Consider the following 25,169-nt stretch of genomic DNA (forward strand, 5'->3'; position numbering starts at 1 on the left):
GCTCATGCTTACATCATGCATGTAAAGATTTATAATAAAACATTTCAAAATGCATGTGCAACTTGATTAAATAAAAGTCTGTTGGCCCAGTCATATAATTTGTCATTGTAGTTTTCTTAAAATCTCGTCTCGTCTCGTCTCGTTCTCTTGAACCCAATATCGTGTTTCGTCTCGTCTCATGAGCTGAGTATATCGTCACACCCCTACTATTAGGCTAACGATGGCCTGGCCTGTGTGTTTTTTATGTCCACCATGGAGTACATCACTTTCTTCAACTGTTACAGATGTGGCATAGTCACCTTTTTATTGGATTTTCAATCTTCAAAATCCATGTGTACAAATGCTGCTCTTTCAGTCTGAATACTGTTGAATGAGTCATAATAGGCCTGTTAATACTGAATTGCCATTACTAGAATTCGTTCTGTAACCAATGGATCATGATACATTTGCATGCAGAAGTTGATAGTGTTGTTCTGGCAGGTATTTCTGTTCCTCTGCCATTTTTTTTTTCTTTTACAAATATGGTCTTTAAGATGGCTATCCTGTCTGTTTACTGTTAAGATCAATAAAGATGTCAGATAAATTATCCTGTAGTCTCCTTTATTAATTATTCATCTATTAATACTTTTTTCAAACAAGATTACAGCAACATACGTGGCGGTGTTTAGCTCAGTGAGTCGAGTTTCAAATAAAGGCATAAAATGCCCCCCAAAAAACAAAATTACAGCAACATAATTTTTGCTTGATTTGTAAAGGTAAAATGTATGTTTAATCAACAAGATTATTTGTGTTTGGGGAACGTAGGAATATATGCCATTTAAGAAATAATTCTAAGTTTATTCAACAAGAATATCTATAAAAAACAAATAAGAAGAAGAAGAAAAAAATGCATTTGGTGAAGGTAGAAATACATGGCAGTTTCACACTATTATCCTACTACGGTGATCAAGAAGATCCAAGTTAGTAGAACTCTTGGCAAAACTTCAAAAATCTTAGTTAAGTCAACAACAGCAGACAAAAGTTGAGAAAACTTAAAAATCTCTTGCTCTCTTGTTTTTCAATTTACACATAAACCAAGTAAGTATATGCATATCAAAAATTACCACTTGAGTCAGTTTATGCTTAATCAAAAGTAAAACCATAAACACCTGTATAACATTTCATGGCAATATGAAAAAATAGTGTATTGGGGTAATTTAAAAATTTCGCTTACATTTAAAAGTAATAATAATAAGTCATAATATGTGATTGTTGCTTTTACATCTTCAGCAAAAGCTGATAGCTACCACCAAACAGCTGGGTGAACCACCACTTTCCAGGATTTGTCTGACAGTTAAAAATTGATCAAATGTAGTAATATTTACATTTTGTAAAATGCGGTCTGAATTGTTCTTGTATAATGAGAGTCAATAAAGTCAATAAAAAATCTCAAAGCTTGGTAATTTTTAGAATTTGTAGCTCTATTCTCATCTCATTTTCTACTTCTTTCTCTGTACTCATTGCAGGGTTGCCATACTCCACTATATGTGAGTTCTTGTTCCTTTCCACATATTCTTGCACTCTGTGTTCTTGGTTGTCAGATGCAATTTGACAGCATTTGCAGCAGCAACAACATTTGGCAATTATCACACAGATGACCTTGTCCCAGGGAGCCAGGGAGTGGGCCCAGACAGGAAGGAAGTCCCAGGATCGCAATCTTGAAGGGAGACACCCAGGTTTCCTTTTCTGCAGCATGTTGATCACAATGATGATAATCAATAGGACTATTATAGGTGCACCCACACCCACCAGTACCTGCCAACCGGCCAGGGACAGGCTGAATACAAGGAGTGGTAAAAGGAAGAAGCAGCAGATGATGTAGACAGCAGCAAACCAGCGGTAGGAGGCAGTTATGTTGCCCAAACCTTTAGCCAGCTGGATAGGAATGCGGGTAAAGGGGACTGGATACCACAGAAGGATGCCAGAAATGTTGAACAAGAAGTGTACCAGGGCAATCTGGAGAGATCATAGACAACTTCAGTTATTATTGTCACATTTCTGTCCATTTAATATGAAGCCTACATATGACTGCAGATAATACACCACAATCCAAAAAGGCGTTGAAAAAAGGCAACTGGACTTTCTTGAAGACATATCACCACTCCTCCGAGTAGCTTCTTCAGTTCAGTGGTTTGAGAGAGGAGTAAAGGAAGCCATCTATGTAAAAGTGGAAAAACCTAAACAGAGGAGGTGGACTGAAATTCTATCTGCCGTCTGTTTACAATTCATTCTAGACTTCTGTCCCCAAGAAGTTTCAACACCATTCATACTTTGAGACTCCCACTGATAAGAGCGTTGTTAGAGCACCATTCCTAGGCTAAGTAGCCTAGGCGCACAGTCCCCCCTCTCAACAACCCAGCCCCAGTACCCAGCCATTATGGAAAATAGTGGCACTAGTATCTGGTCAAGCAAGTTGCTGGTGGGTTTACCCACAGAATTCTCCAATTTAAACCTCAACTTCCCATTACTCTCTTAGAACTGAAGAAGCTACTCGGGGGAGTGGTGAAAAAATTCTACTAGTCCAGTTGCCTTTATTCAATGCCCTTTGGATTACCATGACCTGAATGACTGAGAACCTTCATAGACAATAACCTACAATGTAAGTAATATTGTGTGCTATTATTAGGCCTAAAGTAACATTTTTTTTTAACTTGTCTGTAATTTATTACAAATTATGTGTGAAACAGAAACCAGCAGAGTCAATGGAGTTCCACAAATTAAGCATTTCAGTGAATACAAGGCCTATAGAACATGAACAGAAATGTAAATCAAACATCCAAAAGCTTCTATTTTTTATTAAGATTCACTTCAGCGTTCTTTAGTGGAAATTCCTGTTTTCTATTTTTGGCTGAAATAACATAGCACTGTTTTCAAGAAAAATAAGCCAAATCTAAAGAGTCAGATTTTGCAAAGATGTTTAATAACCCCACTGTTATGGGACTTGCCACAGTTCAAACTGTATCAAAAAATTCAAAATAAAATTGATGGTAGTGTAAATCACCTGGTTTCTTTAGATGTCATGTACTACTATGGCTTGGCTTCCAGTACTACTTTAACTGACTACTGTCAAAATTAGAATGATGATAAAGAAAAGGGAAATCTTATAGGTCACATATCTTTAGTAAATAAGATATCTATACAGATTGTGTAACTAGATATAAGGAGTCCTTCATTGTTTACCTCAGTGCAGATGTGGATGACAGCGACCACAATTTAACTCCAACACAAATATATTATATTGTTGCTAGCACTACAGCACCTCTAAGCACACCTTTAAAATTCCCTGCACCTCTGAAAAAGAAGGTCATAAATCAGAGGAGGGTAACTCCATGCCTCACAGTTGCACAGTTCGGAGCAGGCAGTTCAAAAGCTGGAAAGAATTTGGCATTCTACTAATTCTCATATATCCTGTAAAATAGTTTAACAAGTCCTATAAAATAGTTTAACAACTCTTTGTCAGCCAGGCTGACAAAGAGTCACAGCTCTGTTGAGTCATCTATTCCTTCAGCGCTCAGTAGTAATGACTTGTGATGACTGACAATATTGCTGGCACTGGAGAAAAAATTCAAGGCATCCTATCTCCAGTGGCATTAGAATCATCTGCAGGACGTAAACCATATTTGCATTCCTTCTTTCTAATTGATCTTTCTGAGCCCACTTCAATAATTACAGCAACTTGTCTTCTAGATCCCATTCCAACTTAATTGCTAAAGGAGGTTTTTCCATTAATTATTCCCTCAATATTAAATCAGACAAAAATATCTTTATTAATAGGCTGTAATTAAGTTAAATTAATGAAATTATTAAAGCAACTGTAATGAAACCTTTACTTACTACTCTTGACCCAGATGCCAACTATAAACCAATTTCCAACTGATAGACAGATTCCAGCAGAAGAACAATGACACAGTATATGTAAAAGTAAGCTATGGAGTCACCCAGGGTTCTGTGCTAGGATCAATACTATTCACATTATACATGCTTTCCTTAATGAATATAATTAGAAAGCACAGCATAAACCTCCATTGCTACGCAGATGATACCCAGCTATATTTATCCATGAAATCCATGAAACTAATCAGCTGGTTAAACTCCAATCATGCCTTAAAGACATGAAGGCTTGGATGAACTGTAATTTTCTGCTCTTAAACTGAAACAAAACAGAAGTCATTGTATTTGGCCCTAAACATCACAGAGATTCATTATCTAATTACCCAGTTTCTTTAAATCAGTACTGTACTGCTGTGAAAAACCTTGGTGTTAAATTTGACCAGGATATTAATTTGACTCTCACATAAAGCAGGTGACCAGGACTGCTTTCTTTCACCTTTGTAATATCGTCAAAATTAGGAACATCCTTTCTCAGAGTAATGCGGAAAAACTAGTTCATGCATTTGTGTCTTCCAGGCTGGATTATTGTAACTCATTACTATCTGGCTGCACAAATAGTTCTTTAAAAAGCCTCCAATTGATTCAAACGCTCCAGCAAGAGTACTGACAGGAATTAGCAAGAGAGATCATATTACTCCAGCTTCCCTTCACTGGCTCCCTTTAAAATCTAGGATTGAATCCTCCTAAAAAAAAAAATCCTAAAATCCTCCTTCTTACATACAAGGCCCTGAAAGGCCTAGCTCCATCATATCTGTAAGACCTCATAGTAACATATTGTCCCAACACATCACTACGATCTCCAAGAACAGGACTACTTGTGGTTCCTAGAGTTTCAAAAAATAGAATGGGCTCAGGCTAAGGCTCCTCTCCTATAGAACCAGCTGACAGTTTGGGTACAGGAGGCAGACATCCTCTGTACTTTTTAACAAAGCTTATAGTTAGGGCTGGACATAATCCTCTATTCTCTTCTCTCTGGCACCAATTTCCTTACTTGTACTTTCCTGTCCTCTGATCTCTTGTAATTTCTTTTGTATTTCTATCTGCCCTGTCTACCTCTTTAGATTTAGATTAGATCTTTAGATTCTGCGCGTTCCTTCAGCAAGATGTATCTATGACAGAAGTTTGTTGTCTGCTCTTCTTTTCTCTCTCTTCTCTGTTTCTACCTGGCTGGCCTTAGGCAGATGGGTCCCTCAAGGATGCCCAAGGATTCTTCCCATCAAAAGAGGTTTCCTTGCCACTATTGCCTTCACGCTTGCTCTGGAGGTTTCAGGCCTTTTTTTTTTTTTTTTTAAAGCGTTTTGAGACAATTTATATTACTATTGACACTATATAAATCGAATTGAATTGAATACAATCCCTGCCACATATCATGTCAGATGTTATTTGTGATTATTTATGTGACTGACCTGTAGAGCATTAGCCAGTGTATCTCCAGGACTAGCCATGGCTGCCAGAATGGCTGTGGTTGTGGTCCCAATATTCGAACCCAGAGACAATGGGTATGCTCTCTCTATGCTGATGACACCAATACCTATTCAGACAAACACGTAATTTCACATATTGCACATGCACTCCTTCCCTCTGATGGTGTCTACCACCGAATTACAATTAGCTGTGATTCTTGGTAATAATGGACAAACAAAATTATTAGTGAATGTGTTCCCTAAAGTGCTCTTCTCCATTCAATATAGCTTTGTTGAAGATGTAATTTACTGCCTAAAATGTCAAATGTTAAGTAGAAACGGGTTTAAATGAACTGATAGATGGGTGTGCTCACCAACAAGTGGAGTAATGGCAGAAGTGAACACTGAACTGCTCTGCACAATAAAGGTCATTCCGGCTCCGACTAGAATAGCAATGTAACCTGTGACCCAACCAAATGGAAATGGGAAATCTGCACAAACACACAAATCCAAACATTCATGTATTAGCAATGCAATGCATCTCGTCCAGCGGATGATGTTTGCATCATGTGAAGCTTTTTCCACCAGTGTTGAGGATCTTCTTGATGACTGTAGCCACCTGTCCCTTCAGCATGGAGTTGAGCATCTTGACGATAAGGACCAGACATGAGCACAGCACCAGCAGAGACAAAGTCAGCAGGATCAAACCCACCACCAAGTCAGACAGATTCACATCCACAAAGAGATGCTTACCTGATGATGCATAAATAAACAGGATATGTGCATCATAAGAAAGGGTTAGTAGCTTATATGTTTATGTTCAACTTTGTGGTAAGAATATTAAAAGACTTCTGTGAATTACATTTCTCTAAGTTGTATGTGTGAGAAACGTTCTTCACTGTGAAGGTGAGGTTGCCATCAATCCAGCAGAGAGATGGAGAGGTGCAGTTCTCTGGGCCAGGAACTGTGACATTCATTAAAGTCTGAAACATAATCGCAGTTTGACAATAAGCTTTTAATTATCAACATTTTGAAATATTTGAAAGGCTTTGGCCTTACTGTGTTGGTGAAAGTTTGGCACCATTTCTTGATGAGACTCTTATTTCTGGCTTCCAGGTGTCCAGTGGCAATCCCATTAATGACAGACTCATCCAGCTGAGTCAGAGAGAAAGTGAAAAACAAGGTAGAAATGTACAACCAGGGGGGAGATAACAGCCCTATAAAATTACATCCTATCTCTCTAATAACCTTAATAACCATGATAACAACACAAATCACATTGCAACATAATTTTGAGCATCATTAACTACTGCAGGTGGCTATAATGTTTCTCAGGTGGCTATAATTCACAGTACTTCTCACTGTATTTCGCTGTGGACTGAACTGTCAGATGAATTTCTAAACTGATCATAACATTCATTCATGAAGACCACAAAGTCAAGCTCAGCTTATAAACCCAGCTTCCTCAGCAGATAGTTTATCCATAAACCAGTTGAAAACTGATTATAGTTAACAGGTCACCTGAATAGTTAACAGGTTACCTTTGTGATTTCCTCTGCAAGGTGCTTTACAACCCATGTCCACCCCAGCTACCCCCTCCATGCAGTTTCAATCTTAATTAGCATCATGTATGTTCTTTAATGGCTGCTCTGTGCTTTATCTGTGGGGAGCTATACCAGAGTCATACCACCAAAAATATGCCAGTATAACAGTTTCTTTGGCTAAAGTGGCCCTGACTGAATTAAAATAAGTTGATAATTAGTTGATAAGACAAAGACAAAACTAAATAGTACACTGATGCATAGTATTATCGATGACCAAAAACAATGCAAGTGATAGAGTTTCATTAATTTCTTCAGATGTCATAAATACAATGATATCTTACCTGTATGATGGATTCAGTCACAATATCAGTTATCACATTTAACAGATCTGGGGCCTGTCCACTCTGGAGGCTGAAAGAGTCAATGATGATCTTGGTGACCACGTACAAATAACCAGTGGCAACCTCCAAAGGCAGCAGCACCAGTACAGTGAGCCAGTTAAAGAAGTCGTGCACAGTCGCCCCTGCAAAAGCCCTGGATGCATTGTGAAAGGAGAAGGATAAATATAAAATGTCTCTGAAAATCACCAATCTTTCCAATGCAAGCTTTATGTCATTAGTGTCCAGAGAAAACTTTAGTTGGTGCTCTATTATAAGCCAAACTATTTATATAGGGACAACAACACAACAGATCTTGTAATTATCCACACAATTTTGAGAAGTAATTGCAGTTATTTGATAAAAGGAAGAGGAAGATACGTTATTCTACTTTATGTTTTACTTTTCCATATGCATTTCTCCCATTCATTGTGCACATGGGGATTTCAAAGAGTTGAGTGCCTTTCTCAAGGCAAGTTGAAAGCACTGCTCATTCTCACCACCACCACCACTTTCTGCACTCTCCTTTTAATAACAGATTGATGTTTATTGTGACTGTCAACAAGATTTACCAACTGAATTTGAATCTGGGAGTGGAATTCCTCCAATGAAACGAAACCGTGTGTAATCTTTACCTGCGAAATGTGCTACGTTCCCCAGCCTGTGTCATGGCGACTAGCGTGTTGGTGACAGAAGTGCCAATGTTGGTGCCCATGATAATAGGTACAGCCACCTGGACTGTAAGCACTGCCAAAACACACAGATCAGGTTCAAAACATCCAAGATCATTATTCTTGGTTGTGTATTCTCTGTGTATTGGCTCATACTCACATCCAGAGGAAACCATGCTGACGACTATGGAGGAGGAAGTGGACGAACTCTGGACCAGCAGAGTAACCAGAACACCAATGACCAGACCAGCCAGAGGGTTAGACAAAATAGAGTTATCTTGAAAGATGTCGCCCGCTGTTTTACCTGGATAGGATGAACAGAACATGTACAAGAATGGGTGCATAGAATATCAACCTGGGTGCATTGCTGAGTCATTTTTACATGTTAAGATCATTTCAAGTGTAAAAGATAAAATGAATGAAAAGTAATCCATTTTGCAGAGAAATTCGACATTAAACCTGCACATGATTCAGATAAGTTTCAGCATGTTTACCTCCAACAAGCTGGAAAGCTGAGCTGAGTATGTCAAGGGAACAGATGAAAATGTAGAGTAAACACAGCAGCAGGATCAGCTTCCCGACTGACACTAGCACTCTCAATATCTTCCCTTTGGTATCAAGGGCTGAAACAGATAAAGACAAAAATATCAAATTAGATAGAAAGGAGAGATGAGCATGTCCATTATTTATTACCCCTTGTGTGTGAGTCAATAAATTAATAGGATTTTTTCTAACTTCCTACAACATAGGATGTTTCAGTGAAAAATTATATGAATTTATTGGTATCTATATATACAGCAGGTAAAATAAGTATTGAACACATCACAATTCTTCATAGTAAACATATTTCTAAAGGTGCTATTGACATGAAATTTTCACCAGGTGTTGGTAACAACCCAAGTAATCCATACATAGAAACAAATACATTCAGAAATTAAGTTATGTGTAATAATGTGAAATGACACAGGGAAAAAGTATTGAACATGGTTACTGATATTTATTTAATACTTAGCTTTTGTTGGTAATAACAGCTTACCAGTATTTTACAGGCTTTTTATAAATGTTGTTCAGCAAACTTTAAATGAGCTTCAACATGCTTTTTCTGTGAGCATACAGGCCATGGCCGTTGAGTGCACTGCTTATTGTTTGAAACAATTATACCTGCTAATTCCGGGTCTTTTCTGAAGCTCTCCACAAGTGGTCCTCCAAGTATTTTGCAACAATAAGGTTGCAAAGGTCTTGAGAGAGTTCTTTGCTTTACCCATTGTGTGACACCTTGGTAATAACACACCATCAGTTTGGAATGAACCAACTGATATTCATTTGTACTGACAAGGGGCAGGATGGCTTTCTGATCACTGATAGATTTCAGCTGGTGTCTTGGCTTTCCATGCCTTTTTCCACCTCCCTTTCTTCGTGTGTTCAATAATTTTTCCCTCTGTTATGTTACATTATTACACATAACTTAATTTCTGGACTTTATATGTATGATGATTACTTGGGTCATTACCAACTCCTGGTGAAAATGTCATGTCAATAGCACCTTTAGAAATATGTTTACTGTGAAAAATTGTGTTGTGTTCATTCCTTATTTTACCCGCTGTATGTACACACACACACACACACACACACACACACACATACACACTACACTAACTTAAAAAGTTTTAGAACACCACACTTTTCCCATTTTTTTTTTTTTTTACTGAAAATTATTCAGTTAATTGTGTCATTGCACTCTGAAATGAAAGCATAGAACAAATAAGCAATTTGAGTTGAAAAAGAAATCATGTAATCAATTTATAGACCAAAATCTTTTCTAAAATTTTGACTCATCAAAGTAGCCACCTTTGGCAGATATAACAGCTGAACACACTCGTGGCATTCTTTCTACAATAGAAATCAAATATTCTTCAGAAAGTTCTTCCCAAATCTGTTGCAGAAGTTCCCATAAATATGTGGCCCTTATAGGTTGCTTAGCTTTCACTCTTCTGTTCAGATCATCCCAAACCAGCTCGGTCAGGTTTAAGTCTGGAGACTGTGCTGGCCACTCTGTGTTTTCAAGCTTACCATCCTGTTCTTTTTTCCTGAGTAGGTTTTGGCATAGCTTGGACTTGTGTTTTGGGTCATTATCTTGCTGTGGGATGAACTTCTGACCAACTGGGCGCATACCAGAGGGTACTGCATGGCGCTGCAGAATGCTGTGGTAGCCGTTTTGGTTCAGGGTGCCGCTCACTCTGTACAAGTCACCGACCCTGGATCCAGCAAAACCCCCAGACCATCACACTTCCTCTTTCATGTTTGACAGTTGATGTCACACACTGTGGAACCATCCTCTCGCCTACTCGACAGCATACAAAGATCATGCGTGATGAACCGAAGATTCGAAATTTTGATTCATCATTCCATAATACCTTCCAGTCTTCAGTAGTCTAATAGTAGGCGGTGTTTCATGGCCCAGGACAGCCTCTTTGTCCTATTCTTAGCAATGGCTTTCTTGCTACAAATCGTAATGTCAAACCTGCAGCTTGAAGTCTTCTCTTCACAGTTGAAACTGAGACTTGCTTACTATGACTACTATTAAGCTGTGCTTTAAGCTGTTGTCCTGTGAGCCGCCTATCACACAAGCTGTTAGCTCTCAGAAACTTGTCCTCTGAATCGGTTGTGGCTTTGAGTCTGCCAGATCGCTTCCTGTCAGAGGTTCCCCCAGTTTCTGAGTGCCTTTTGATGGTGAAGAAAACTGTACTCACTGACACCTTGACTTTCTTTGCAATTTCCCTTTAGAAAAGACCTGCATTTTTAAGTCTGTCTCTCTTCCATTGTTAATTGCCCTTTTCTCGCCATTTCTGTAGCAACACACTACTTTCTGCAGTACAATACTGTTGACCTGATGCGCATGAGGGTCTGGTACCATAGTGTGTTCCAACACTGCTTTTATGCAGACAGAGGGGGTTGTAAGTAATCAAGAAAAGTTGGAACACCTGTAGGAATTAGCAGCAGCAGCTTTCAGGTCTGATAAAACCTTCATTGCTGCAGAACAGCTTTAAATTGTTAACCCACTTCATGTTCCCTGAAAAAGGCCTTTTTCTATAATTCTGAAATGTACTTTATTTTTCAGTTTTGGGTAACCAAACTTTTTTTTTAACCTCTGGCTCTTCAGTACTTACCTTTTTACCATTTCAAGCTATTCAATGGGCTTGCATGACTTGAATTGCAATAAATAACTGGAAAAATTAGGGTGCTCTAAAACTTTTGACCGGTAGTATATACACTCACTTGCCACTATTAGCTACAAATAGTTAATCAGGCGTGGCTGCAATTCAATCCATTTAGGCATGTAGGGGAGATCAAGAAAACTTGCTTAAATTCAAACCAAGCATCAGAATGGGTAAAAAAGGGGATTTAAACGACTTTGAAAATGGCATTGTTGTTGGTGCCAGACAAGCTGGTCTGAGTATTTCATAACTGTTGATCTACTGGAATCTTTATGCACAATCATCACTAGAGTTTACAGAGAATGGTCCGAAAAAGAGAAAATATCCAGCGAGTGGCAGTTGTGTGGACAAAAAAGCCTTGTTGTTGTGAGAGGTCAGAGGAGAATGGGTAGACTAGTTTGAGATGATAGAAAGGTAACAATAACTCAAATAACCACTCGTTACAACCAAGGAATGCAGAATATCAACGTTGAGCATAAAACACGTTGAACTTTGAAGAAAACGGGCTACACTCCTGTTAGCTAAGAACAGGAAACTGAGACTACAGTTTCTACGGGGGACATCTGTGCTGTCCTATGTTCACTCCTGCACTGCTCTCCTACCCACAAAGACAGTCACGTTTTTTCGCAACCAGAAGCCATGGGTGGACGGCACAGTGTGGGCCCTGCTAAAAGCCCGGGATGCAGCCTACAGATCAGGAGACAGGCTGGCCTACAGCAGGCTCCGGAAAGAACTCCAGCTGGCCAAACACAGGTACAAGCAGTGCATTAAGGAGCACTTCAATGACAACAGCCCACGTAATGTTGAAAGACATCAGGACCATCACAGACTACAAGCGCAGTGACCAGCAGGTCAGCCATCACCCCACCCTGCCTGCCACCTTAAACAGCTTCGTCGTATGCATCAACTTTCCTCAGCCAGAGTTGCAGCAATAGCCTCTTGTCCTGCAACTGCTCCAGGTGATCTCCACCCTGAGGAAGATCAACCACAAAAAGGCTGCAGATCCAGATATGGTGTCAGGCTGGACCCTGAAAGCATGTGCTCACCAACTGGCAGAATTTTCTCTGGACATCTTCAAACTGTCCCTCCAACTTTCCACGGTCCCTGTCTTCCTGAAGTCCTCCATCATTGTTCCTGTGCCCAAAAAGCAACGATCACCTGCCTCAACAAACTCTGTGTGCTCAGTCTGGCCCTTTTCACCCTCTCACACACGCCTGGCCATCCACTCCACAAACACGGTAGAGAGGTTTGCGGACGACACCACCATTGTGGATCTCACATCTAACAACGATGAGACCCACTACAGAAAACATTTCCACAATCTTACGCAGTGGTGTTCAAGGAATAACTTGCTGCTGAACATCATCAAGACCAAGGAAGTCATAGTGGATAACAGGATGTCCAGGAAGCCTGAACACGCTCCTCTTTGCATAAATGGGGAGGAGGGAGAGTGTTTGGACAGCATAAAGTTCCTGGGCATCCACATTTCCTCTGACCTCTCCTGGGCTGATAACAGCTCACATCTAGGTTACGGTTAGAAGGCTTAACAATGGCTCTTCTTTCTTAGAAAGCTGAAACGGACTGGACTCTCCACTCAGCTGCTCATAAACGTTTACAGGGCTACAACATTGACTGTATATACTATTGACAAACCAATCGTGACGTCATCCATGGATTCTGAAACTCCAAAATGAAGCACAAAGTGGGCGGAGCCTGTGGTCACCATGTTGGATGAGCTTTACTCCGCCCACACACGGAGACTGCAAATATGGATATGGGGGTCGTGTTGGGGCAGAGCTAAAGCAGCCCGAACGTTGAAACCTGCGCACCCAGCTCTGCACTACTGAGTTAGCTCAGGCTACCGAGATAGGCAAATCACTATCTGACGTGCTATATAATTGAAAATCCAAGAATACATCAAGAAAAGGGCCATAAATGATGAACTGCTAAGAGAATATCTCAGACAACAGAAACCCGATGAGTGTGCAGAGTAAGAGGAATAGGAATCAAATAAACGCAAAAAAGTATTATTTTTTTTAAATTGGACAATACAATACAGACAATACAGGTATGAACATTATGTATTTGTGTGTGTGTGTGTGTGTGTGTGAGAGAGAGAGAGACCTTTCACGGTGTTACATTTGATAATTACATGTTTACCAGCAAATTATGGATATAACAATGGAGTAATACAAATTATTACATATTATATTATAGTAAGAATATATGAAGTAAAATAATTCTTCCATTAAGAATTATTTAAAAAGAAAATAATAATAGCAAATTAAGAAAGAAATAACAAAGTAGACATATACAAAACAAATAATAATTACAGTGATAATAATTACTATAATGGAGGATAGGGGAGGAGTAATGATAGGGAAGACAAATCTCTTATTAGATTTATTTATTTTATTTTATTCATCTTTATGAGGTGTTTCGGGCCAACCCACTGGGGATCAACCTAAGGCTCCCTGCACCCAATTGTTATAGTTGTTTGTTTGCTGTTGTTTTTGTGAATGACTGTGGTGCATTAAAATCAGGGTGTGTGTTTTTTCCTCCTGTTGATGTGAACTGCAAGAAGAATAGCACCGATATGCAGTGTCCCACACGAGAGCAGTCCGGGGCAGAAAGGACAAGAGGCCGAGAGGGGCAAAGGGACCTCAGATGAAAGTCCAATGGGTGCGGCCCCACAGGGACCCGAGACTTTAATATTAGGAGACAGCAACATAGCAGCAATAATCATTATAATAATAATAACAACCATCATAGTTATCCATCATTCCCCCCCCCCCTCCTTTGATATCCTCCTCCCCTCCATTGATATCTATAGGGTTAGCTGGTTATAATAATAATAATAATAATAATAATAATAACAATAAATATAGCTGTATGCAGCAATGAGGGGGTCCAAGCACATTGGCCAATCAGCCATAAGGCTAGACGAGAAGTTTCATACGAATCGGCGAAGGATTGGCGGAAATACGAGCTGACTTCCTGGTTGGCAGCTCCGCTGGCAATTTTGATTGGCTGTAGCGGGCAAACGGATTGGACAATGTAAGTGCCTCTTGGTAACTTTTGTGCAGTTCAGTCTGAAGATAGTCTGTGCCCATTTTCGTCCTCTGCAGAACTGTGATCTCGGACATGGCACACCTCCCGGAACCTGGAGGAGGTGAGTCTCATCTTCCTCAGGCTGTGCCCCTCTGCGTTGCCACTCTGTTCCCTTGTAGCCATCTCGATGGATCTTGCCATGTCAAATGTGATTTTAAGAGACGTTACATTCAGGTGTCGATGTAATGATATTGATACTTCTAGTGTAATTGTGGAATTGGCTCTCAGACATCATGAAGGACTGTTGTGAGGAGAAAGTGAGTGGTGACCAAATAGAGAAGGATTCTCTTGCAAGCTGTTGATTGGTTGTAGTCAGTTAAAAGGTTCTTCCAGTGAGTAATATTTATGTTGTGTTTGGACCTCCAGTTCATGACGATAGTTTTCTTGGCAATGGTTAGGACCACTAGTAGAAGTTTATTGTTTGGGTTTGTCAGGTTTGTTGCAGCGGTGTCGCCAAGTAAGCAGAGGGAGGGAGACAGGAGGATATGGCAACCCAAGAAGACAGAAAGTGATTTGGTGACCTTGCTCCAGAATTGTTCAACGGGTGTGCAGTGCCAGAATGCGTGAAGATAACTGTCCGGTTTATCTTGCATGCAATTTGTGCAGATTTCTGATAGGGATCCCATTTTTGCCAATTTCTGTCCTTTGTAGTGAATCCCGTGAAGTATTTTATATTGTATAAAAAATATATTGTATATAAGTTGTAAATTTGCATTTGTAGACACTGAGTAAATGTTTCTGCAGATGTGGTTCCAGAAGTCAGCATCTCAAGCAATTGCCAGATCTTTTTACCATTTGGATGTAGGTATTGATAGTGCTGTGTCAGATTGTAAAAGGATTTAGTATATTGATAGTAAAGGACTTTCTTTTTTGGGTGAATGTTAATCAGGTTTAAACTTGGTGGGGGTTAATTGTTTTGATATTGTATTTTCTTGAATTGATGATTTAAATTGAAGTATTCCAGAAACTGGTTGCTCCTGATGCTGTACTCCTGTATCAAGTGGGTAAATGGGACCAGTGTGTTGTTGTGGATTATGTGTTGTAAGTGTGTTATGCCTTTTTTTGACCAATGTGGTATGGTGAAGTGTTTTTGTATTGCTGAGAAAGTCAGGGTTATTCTAGAGTGATGTGAATTTGGAAGAATCAAATGTAGAGTTTGCGACTTTGTGCAATTTCCACCATGCAATCAGACTTGCTGATGTTGCTTGATCATCTGACTGAGGAATGGGAGATCTGAGATAGTGATGTTATTGCAAATTGTCTGTTCTATATTCAACCAAGTGATGTCTGATTGATGAAGGTGGATTAATTTTAGGATGTATTGTAATTGGTTTGCCAGGTAATAATTCTAAAGGTTTGGTGCTGTAAGCCCTCCGTGTGTTTCTGTAAGATTGTGAGTTTGATTCTTGGCATTTTGTTTTTCCAGTAAATTTAGCTATAAGATAAGATAGTACTTTATTGATCCCCATTGGGGAAATTCAAATCTTACAGCAGCACAACGTGTCTGTTAAGGTTCTCAGTCATCCAGGTCATGGTAATCCAAAAAGCGTTGAATAAGGTCAGCTGGACTTGTAGGATTTCTTGAAGACGTTTCGCCACTCATCCCAGTAGCTTCTTCAGTTCTGATAAACTAGTGGGAAATTGAGGTTTATACAGGAAAAAACTCTGTGGGTAACACTTGCACAAACTTGCTTGACCAGAAACTGGGGTCACTAATTTCCATAATGGCTGATACTTACCTGTCCTTGAATGGGGGGAACTGTGTGCCTAGGCTACTTACCCTATGAATAGAGCTCTAATGAGGCTATTGTCAATGGGAGCCTGTTGAAACTTCTTGGGGACAGAAGTCAAAACCGAATTGTAAATAGATGGTAAATTAAAACTCAGTCCACCTCCTCTGTTTAGAGAAGGTTTTCCGCTTTGACATAGATGGCTTCCTTTACTCCTCTCTCAAACCATCTGTCCTCTCTGGCCAGGACTTTGACGTTGGTATCCTCAAAGGAGTGTCCTTTGTCCTTCAGGTGGAGGTGGACCGCTGAGTCGTTTCCTGATGAGCTGGCTCTCCTGTGTTGGGACATGCGTTTGTGGATGGGTTGTTTTGTTTCCCCAATGTACAAGTCTGTACATTCCTCACTACACTGAAAAGCATACACCCCATTACTCTTTTGTCTGGGTGTTTTGCCTCTGGGGTGGACCAGTTTCTGTCTTAGTGTGTTGCCAGGTTTGAAATAAACTGGGATGTGGTGTTTTCCGAAAATTCTCCTCAGTTTCTCTGATACACCAGCTATGTAGGGGATGGTGTTGTTCTTCCTTCTGTTGTGCTCCTCTTCCCTGTCCTTCCTGGGACATCTTTTTGATCCTTTGACAAAGGCCCAGTTGGTATATCCACATGTTTTGAGGGTTTGTTTGATGCGTTGTCCCTCCTTGTCCTTGGCATTCTGTCTTGTGGGTACAGTCTGTGCTCAGTGCTGGAGGGTTCTAGTTTGTGTTCCAGGGGGTGGTGTAAATCAAATAATAATTGCTGGCCTGTGTGCGTGGGTTGTCTATATACTTCGATGTTGAGGCTTCAGTCTTCTTCAAAGGGCACCAAAAAGGCCAGACTGTCTCCGCTGATGTACTCCCTGGTGAATTTGATGTTGCTGTCCACTGCATTGATGTGTTTTGTAAAAGATTCCACCTCCTCTGTCTTTATTTTAACCCAGGTGTCATCCACATACCTGTACCAGTGGGTGGGGGGGGAACCTGTAAACGTGTCCAGGGCTCTGGTCTCTACTTCTTCCATGTTGAGGTTGGCCCTGTAGAAACCTCCATTAAACTGAAAATAGGTGGTGGTCAGGCACAGGTCGAGGAACAAACCAGAATGAAATTAAAAGAATTAAATGAATTAAACAGGACAGCAACATTAAACAGGAAAACAGGCAACAAGCAACAAAAAGTACACAAAGTGACAGCAGTTGTGGATAGAGTGACAGTGTAAGTATGCTACATTTTGGAGTGAGGTCTGAGCTGTGTGCTGTTCACACTGCTGTTGTACAGTCTGATGGCAGTGGGAACAAAGGAGCCTCGGATGCGTTCAGTTTTGCACCGGGATGGGATGATCCACTGGCTGAATGAGCTGCCCATTAGCCACAGCCCGTCGTGCAGAGGGTGAGAGGGATTGTCCAATATTGCACAGATTTTGTCCTTCACCCTCTTCTAAGCCACTGTTTCTAAGCAATCCAAGTTCAATCCCACCACTAAGAGTGCTTTCCTCACTAGTTTATTGAGTCTGTTGACCTCACCAGTCTTGGCCCCACCCACAGCAGAGAAGAGCACGCTGGCAACCATAGACTGGTAGAAGGTCTTGAGGAGTCTACCACAGACGCAATCCAGTTTGTTGTTGAATCGGACCCCAAGGTACTGGTACGAGTCCACAATCTCCACTTCCTCACCCTGGATGGTGACTGGGATAGGACTCCTCCGGTTCCTCCTGTAGTCCACCAGCACCTCAACACCCATGTGCTGCCGGTAAGCAAACTGCAGGGGGTCCAGGAAAATCGTCAGCAGGTCCCTCAGGTGTAGGAGAACCAGCCTCTCAAATGACTTCATGACATGGGATGTTAATGCCACTGGCCTGTAGTCATCGGGAGAACTGGGACGTCCCTTCTTTGGTACTGGAACAATGCAAGATGACTTCCAGAGGTCGGACACCTTCATCAACCTGAGGGAGAGGTTAAAGAGGTCCTGAAAGATTCCAGCCAGCTGCTCAGCACACACCCTAATGAGCCTGGGGCTGATGTCGTCTGGCCCTTTGGCTTTATTCTGCCTCCGCCTGGAAAACTCTCTCTGTACCTGTAAGGAGGTGAGTGTGAGGCCATGGGTGGTGGGAGGAATGTGGTGATATCCAAGGGGATGGGCTGGTGGGGTGAGGAGGGACTGCTGATGAACGGAGGTGGGGGGGTGTTGATGGGGAGGGAAGCAGAACCCACAGCAGAGGTATGTGAAAGGTCATTGTTACAATCGAATCTAGGGATAATCGAATCAAGGGATTTGAACCATGATGTGCTGGGTTGAGATGGAATCATTGTGAAAAGGTAGGTAATTCGGGTAATATTGTCATTTCGATAAGTGCTATGTGGCCAAATAATGAACGTGGTATGTTCATCCAGTGGAGGAGACTGATACTGATTTCAGTAATGGTGTGTAATTTAAACAAAGCAACTCTGATAGCCTGGGGGAAATGTTAATACCCTGGTATGTGAAGTGATTCATGCATATAGGAATGGGAAGTGTCTGGGTTGCCATATCCCCACTCTTGCTGTATAATGGAAGAACTGAGGTTTTTGCCAGTTAATGGAGTAATCAGAGACGTTGGAAAATGATTCAATGGTTTTAATTGTCTCATGAAGAGACGTGTGGGAATTTTGTGGAAAAAGTAGGATATCATCTGCGTAAAGACTGATTTTGTGGTGTCTGTTCTGTGATTGGATTCCCCGATGTTGGTGTTTTGGCATATGGCTGTGGCTAGGGGTTCAATGAATATTGTGAAAAAAAGGGAGATAGTGGGCATCCTTGCCTAGTCACCCTGTCAAGTGTGAAAGGTTGTGAAGTTAGTCCGTTGGTGATAACAGTGGTGCTGTGTATAGAATTTTTACCCAGTTAATAAATGATTCCCCAAAGCCAAATTTATACATAGTGAATATGAGAAATGACCAATTAACTCTGTCAGATGCCTTTTCTGTGTCTAGTGTGGTTATGATGGTTTGTATATGGTGCTTGGAAGAGTAGTCAATTATGTTATAAAGTCTGTGTGTGTTATTGGAGGAGTGTCTGCCTTAATGAAACCAGTCTCGTCTGGATGAATTATGGATGGCATTACTTTTTGTAGTCTGTAGGCAAGTGTTTTGGTGATAATTTTGATGTCAGCATTTATGAGAGAAATTGGACGGTAGCTTGAGGGTAGTGATAGGTCTTTGCTGGGTTTGAGAATTACTGAAATTATGGCTGTATTCATTGTAAGTGGCATTTTGGTGGTTTGTTTTATTTCAATAATAAGTCTAATAAGTTTCATTGGGTTTGCCATAAGGAATTTGTTTTTCTTATTTATTATATCAGTTAATTGAGATTTGTATTTCCTGAGTTTGCTCTGTTTATCTTCTGATGGATTATTTATAATAATATTTTCAAGGTATGTGATTTTTTGTTCCAATTTAGTTTCTTCTTCTTGTTCTTTCTTTTTGTTGTGAGAGGAGAATAAAATGATGATACCTCTTGAAACTGCTTTACCCATAGACGTGATGGAGATGATTTTTCGGAATCATTTGTTTCTAGGAAGGATGCCCACTCCTTTTTAATGAGCTTGTCGAAGTCTTGATTACTGAGGAGGGATGTGTTGAAAGCGCCATCTGGGGCTAGATTTAGGTAGACTGAGTCACTTCCATGTGAATGTTACTGGTGCATGGTCACTCATAGTTATGGGATGACTTTTTGAATCTAAAATATGTGGGATTATTGAGTTACCAGTGAGGAAATAGTCAATGCGTGAGAATGACTGGTGAACTGGTGAAAAGAATTAATGTTTTGAGGATAGGTGTTGTACATGCTAACCATCGGCAAGACCAAACTCATGAACTGTTTTATTGTGTCAGTGGATTGCCAGTTGTGATTATTTGTGGTGTTTCTCAATAACCTGGATTTTCTCAGTCTCACTGAAACCTAGCAAAAAACTCTGGACTACTTCTCATTAAATCGAGTCGTGCCAAAGGATACACCTACATGGACAAACCCCGCCCGGGGCCGGGGAGGTGGCATTGCTGCCATTTACAGAAAAAACATCAAGACAACTACCATCTCCATTCCTCCTGTCCCCTCATTTAAACACCTCACCTACAAACTGTCTGGTATCTGTCCTCTGGTCACAGTCATCATTTATCGCACCCCCAAACCACATCCCTCCTTCCTTTCTGATCTGATCTTACCAACCTTCTAACCCAGTTATCTGCCATCTCACCAAAGACATACCTATCCCCACCACAAAACAAACCGGACCATAACCTTCAGAAATCTTCAGCACACTCTCCTCCTGCATGGATCAGCTTGCCCCCACCGAAACAAAAACTGTCTCTTATACTCACTCCACCCTCTGGTTCACCACCCACGCCAAATGAAGATCTGTAAAAGACAACTGGAAAGACTCTGCAAGAAAACCGGATTAACAGTTCATCTTTTAGCATACACCGACCACCTACAACAGTACAAAGAAGCACTTAACACCACCCGGTCCACCCATTACTCCCACCTCATCCACTCTGGCTCCAACAATCCCAAGGCTCTGTTCTCCACCATTAACTTCCTGCTCAAACCTCAAGACAACCCCTCCTCATCATTCACCACTGAAAAGTGCCAATCTTTCCTAACATTCTTCCAAACAAAAATCAACACCATCTACAGTAACCTCAACACCTCCAGGCTCCCTCCCATCTCCTCACCTGTCTCCATCCCTGCCTCACCACCTGCCTCCTCGCCCACCACTATCCAGCGCCTGACCCATTTCTCTCCAGTATCACCAACACAATTCACAACCATCATGTCCAGAATAAAAACCTCCACCTGCACCCTGGACCCCATACCCTCCAAACTCATCACGGACTGCCTCCCTGTCATCTCCCCACTTATCATTGACTTCATTAATGCCTTCCTCTGCTCTGGTTCTGGTTTGGGGGACCAAACCATAAAAGAGGGAGTGCTGTGTATCAGACCTGTGGAGCTCCATAAACTGCATCTGCCCCAGTCATCATGGCCTCCTCCAGTTGTCCACTCCTATCTAGATGAACAATTCACCAAACTGCCCATGATTCCTGTTATACTCACAAACTGTCACAGATCATCAGCTTTGTGTTATATTACTAGACCCTACATGTTTCCTTCAGCTTGATGTATGTATCTATGACAGAATTTTGTTGTTTCTACCCGGCTGGCCTTCGGCAGATGGGTCCCTCCATATGAGCTGGGTTCTGCTCAAGGTTTCTTCCTGTTAAAAGGGAGTTTTCCTTGCCACCGTCGCCCTCAGGCTTGTTCTGGATGTTGCAGGCTGGTATTTGTAAATCGTCTTGAGACAATTTGTATATGAGGCAATTTGCGCAGTCTTGCATGAATACAACAGGTGGCGGTGACAGCATTGGCTGTGCTGTCACCGCCACCTGTTGTATTCATGCGTCACTAATTCTCTTGTCTCAAAGTAATGCAATTTGCTACCTGCTGCCATCTAGTGATACAGAAGAGTATTACATACAGCTGCCAGTCACTACTACAGCACAGACGCTCGACAATGGCATATTATTTGCAGATAATAATAAATTCATTTTCAAAAAACGTTTTTAGACCAGTTACACACACTAGCACACTAGTGTGCTGAGGCAACTGGAATAGATGAAGAAGGTTAAGGCGAACGTGTTCCCTGTGGTAGTAGAAACAGATAAGATACTGCGCAGAACCCTCACACTCCCAGGCCTCTGGTAGAGGACCCGAGCTTGAGGTGAAGCCTAAGTACAGTACTGATTTCCTTCTGGGCATTTTTTGTCCTGTTCATTGCACTAGTAAGTACAGTACTGATTTCATTACGGGCATGTTTTGTCCCATGTTACTTTGCCTATTGCAGTAATTGTCTTTGTATTTGAAGATATAGGCCCAAGGCCTAGTAATAATCCATGTCTGTCTGCAAATATTTCAGAGTGCGTCAATATTTTTTTTTTTTATTTAAAGAAGCCAGATAGATGCTCAGTCATTTGAATATAAATGTGAAGCACAATGACCAGTGTGTTATTATTTGCACTATTTGTCCGCGTGCCCTATTATAAAAACAATATTTGGCTCAGATTTACTCTGTCAGGATCTTATCTTTTGCTTTTCATTAGGTCTATGCTTTCTAAATAATCAGCTCAATTATTGACTTGATTTATTGTTCTTAGAATGAGATGGTCATGTCTCAGAAATTAAGTCAACTAAGAGTATGCACAACTGTGTTACACAAGTTTCTAATGTTTTATTGTTTTTAACTACTAAATTAAATTGGACTGAATCTGACATCCATACACAGAATAAAATACATTCAATGAAAACAGACTTTACACGTATACAAACTCATTTGATGTGTAATCTTCACCTGTGTTGGTTTTGATCCTGATTGATTATATCTATATACATAGATCTATATGTATACATATATATACATATAAATATACATATATATATGATATGTGACTATGGCTTGTAAATGACTCTGACCATGTATGTGAACATCTAATCAACACTAAGATAAGGCATGACTTGTACTATTACAACTAGTACACAGGTACACTGAGAGTCTTTACCTAGCCACGGGACCCCAGTATCTGTCAGTTCTGGCAGATCCCATGGATCCACGTCCTCCTGCTCCTCACCAATCAGAGAAAGAGTGGAATGAACAGGGCTGGCTTTGACATCTAGAAAAGAAAATAAGTTCTAATACAGTAATACAATAAATGTTCTTTCTATGTACCGTACATAGCAGTACATTTAGTTGAGATTCATCTAGTAACACTTGGTTGCATACAGTATAAATTTACCGTACCTTTATCGCGATACTTCTCATCATAGTCCCCACTCTGAAAAAAAGATGGATATTCAAAGTGAAAGAGTTAAAGGAAAGTTTTTGTTTTATGATGCTATATTGTTAGCCTAATGGCATAAGTCATTTTGACTTACTGTCATAATATAAATAAAAATACTGATGTAGTAGCTAAAAATGATTTTTCTTGTTTTCCAAAAAGTTTCAAATATGACTTAGGCAATTATGCTATTAGACTAATGATATGTAAGTGAAGGTGGAGGGAATAGGTGCCAATCATTTCAAATTGAAATTACATCTATTAAGCAATTTCAGACTCATATAGAATTTCTATAATAAACCTCTATAGAAAAGTTGTATTTACTCATTAACTGCTGGCACTAAACCCCACTCAGATGCACACATATGCATGTGCAGGCATAGACACACACACTTTCCCTCACATGCCTGGGTATTGATTTTATTGTCACATGCTGCAGTTGCATTAAAATTCTATTCACAGACTGACACAGAAGTGTCTAAGTTGACACAATATATATATTTTACTGGACCATATCTGTATACTATTTGTGTGTAATATATTAACAATAATACTATAAAATACTCAATGTTATAACAGTATATTACTTTTATGTTTCTGTCTGCAATGTTTGAATTGTAATCAGATTTCCCAATATAAACATATAAATAATAAATGGTGGTTGGTGTCTGTCTATATCTTCACACGTATGACATTCAAACTACACTTAAGGCACACAAGTTTCAGATTTCATTCATGCTAAAATCGACAAAATGATATTCTCTAATATGGTAATAAAGCATTTAGATTGACAGGAGCAATGCTTGCTCTCACCTGTGGCAGGCATAGTGAATCCATGTTTCATGTGTGATGCGCTCATCTGGGTTCTGGGTTTTAGCAATGCTGCCTGCATTCAGATTAAATGAGAAGGTGTCGTGGAGGTGGGGGTCAGTTTAGATCAGAAGAGTGTGTGATGTGCAGCTTTGACATCACCAGGAACATTTCTTTCTCAGAGATAAGGTGAACACGCCTTAAAAATCTTGATTATACTTACCTGACGCTGCATTAATCTCTCTAGCTGGTCACGTTGCAATTGTCCTGATAAGCACATTGTCCTGATAAGTCTTGAGCTGGTTGGTGTCTGCCTTTCTTTACCTTCACCTCTACACCTGTTATTGTTAAACTATAAACTCCACCTGTCTTTGCAGGTTTTGTGCCTTCTAAGGTGTCCCATAGTTTGTTTGTGCAATTTGAAAACGTATTTATCCATTTATCCACCAAAATATAAGCTCCTGGAGAGAGTTTGTGGCTTATTTTTTAATAATTCTGAGTTATATCTGTCATACACAGTCCTCAGAATGATGGAAGCCGGTGAACACTGACATTAACCATGGCAGAAGAGTGGGAATGGCTCCCCTGGCAAAGGTTTACCAGAACACATGGGGACAATGGAGGTGGTGGTACTGGATATACACAATGACATGCCCAATGCTCTATTTTTAAAGTATTTTTTGTAGAAGTCTATTGATTTTTCTTAATACAACTACCCACTGGTCAATACTTCCAAGTATCAATAGCCTATGTTTAGGCTGATGTGTGCTAGATGAGGACAGCAGAGAAATCCAGCATCCTCTTTAATAGCCTCAAACTTTATGTCTCAGTGGCACAAAACGATTATCCTGTAATCAGTTCCCAGAGAATAGCAATGAGTAACACTAAAGCAGTCAAATATACAACAGTCCTGCAATAAATATTACCTTCATTAATGTATACTATTCAGTTTAAAAGGTGGCAATTCATTTTAATATATATTGTTTAAACAAAAACCACATTATGAACCAATCTGTAGGTCAGTGTAGCCCTCCAATTGGCCTAAAAGCTTATCTGGTGGATCCAACTGCACCTAATCTTCCATCACTCACACCAACAGATCAGACAAAAAAAATATTTTTAGTCAGGCCTCTCCAGTGTTGCAGTAAAACTGAGTATATGATGAAAAAGGCAACAAATGAAAATTCTCCTCCATTTTTATTCCTTTTTAATACGTAAGCATTTACTGTGATGCTCTTACACAAAAGGTTACTTAAAATGTTTATATACCATGATGAGTTAATCTACTCTTAAATATTCATATCTTAAACTTCATGTGAATGCATATGCTTAGATCACATACAATAGATAGATAAATTAGATAGATTTTGCTGGTATAATGTCTTTATTTTGCATTAGTCAAAATGTGAATGATGGCTGTAAGGTGATGTCATCGGCTATAACCACTAGAGGGCGTGGAATGACGTATTAGTTTTTTTCTTTTC

At 40.2% G+C, this 25,169-nt stretch overlaps 1 protein-coding gene across 3 annotated transcripts; it reads right to left on the bottom strand.

The window, feature by feature from the left end:
* Nucleotides 1-583: 583 nt before the first annotated feature.
* Nucleotides 584-23,959, bottom strand: LOC124999724 (sodium-dependent phosphate transport protein 2B-like). Of its 3 annotated transcripts, XM_047574722.1 has the most exons (14): nucleotides 23,909-23,959; nucleotides 23,689-23,761; nucleotides 22,839-22,872; nucleotides 22,600-22,710; nucleotides 8,420-8,548; nucleotides 8,086-8,229; nucleotides 7,890-8,001; nucleotides 7,219-7,411; nucleotides 6,393-6,488; nucleotides 6,196-6,316; nucleotides 5,919-6,086; nucleotides 5,708-5,824; nucleotides 5,337-5,461; nucleotides 584-1,995 (listed from the first exon to the last, which is right to left on the bottom strand). In XM_047574722.1, the coding sequence occupies exons 2-14, from the start codon at nucleotides 23,710-23,712 to the stop codon at nucleotides 1,429-1,431; spliced, it is 1,941 nt and encodes a 646-aa protein (XP_047430678.1). In that variant the 5' UTR covers nucleotides 23,713-23,761; nucleotides 23,909-23,959; the 3' UTR covers nucleotides 584-1,428. The 3 variants fall into 3 exon arrangements, with proteins under 3 accessions (XP_047430678.1, XP_047430686.1, XP_047430669.1); XM_047574730.1 differs by lacking the exon at nucleotides 23,909-23,959 and having other exon boundaries at nucleotides 22,600-22,657; nucleotides 23,689-23,814; XM_047574713.1 differs by lacking the exon at nucleotides 23,909-23,959 and having other exon boundaries at nucleotides 23,689-23,814.
* Between the last annotated feature and the right edge of the window lie 1,210 nt (nucleotides 23,960-25,169).

Source organism: Mugil cephalus, chromosome 2, assembly GCF_022458985.1.
Source record: "Mugil cephalus isolate CIBA_MC_2020 chromosome 2, CIBA_Mcephalus_1.1, whole genome shotgun sequence".
In the NCBI taxonomy this organism is placed as follows: domain Eukaryota; kingdom Metazoa; phylum Chordata; class Actinopteri; order Mugiliformes; family Mugilidae; genus Mugil; species Mugil cephalus.

Bases quoted from the DNA above. Each gene is read 5' to 3' on its own strand.
- LOC124999724 (XM_047574722.1), bottom strand. From the start codon at position 23,712: ATGGATTCACTATGCCTGCCACAG. The intron at 8,230-8,419 runs GTAAACATGCTG...CATCCTATCCAG, and splicing joins AGCTTTCCAGCTTGTTGGAG to GTAAAACAGCGGGCGACATC. The intron at 5,825-5,918 runs GTGGAAAAAGCT...GTGTTTGTGCAG, and splicing joins CAAGAAGATCCTCAACACTG to ATTTCCCATTTCCATTTGGT.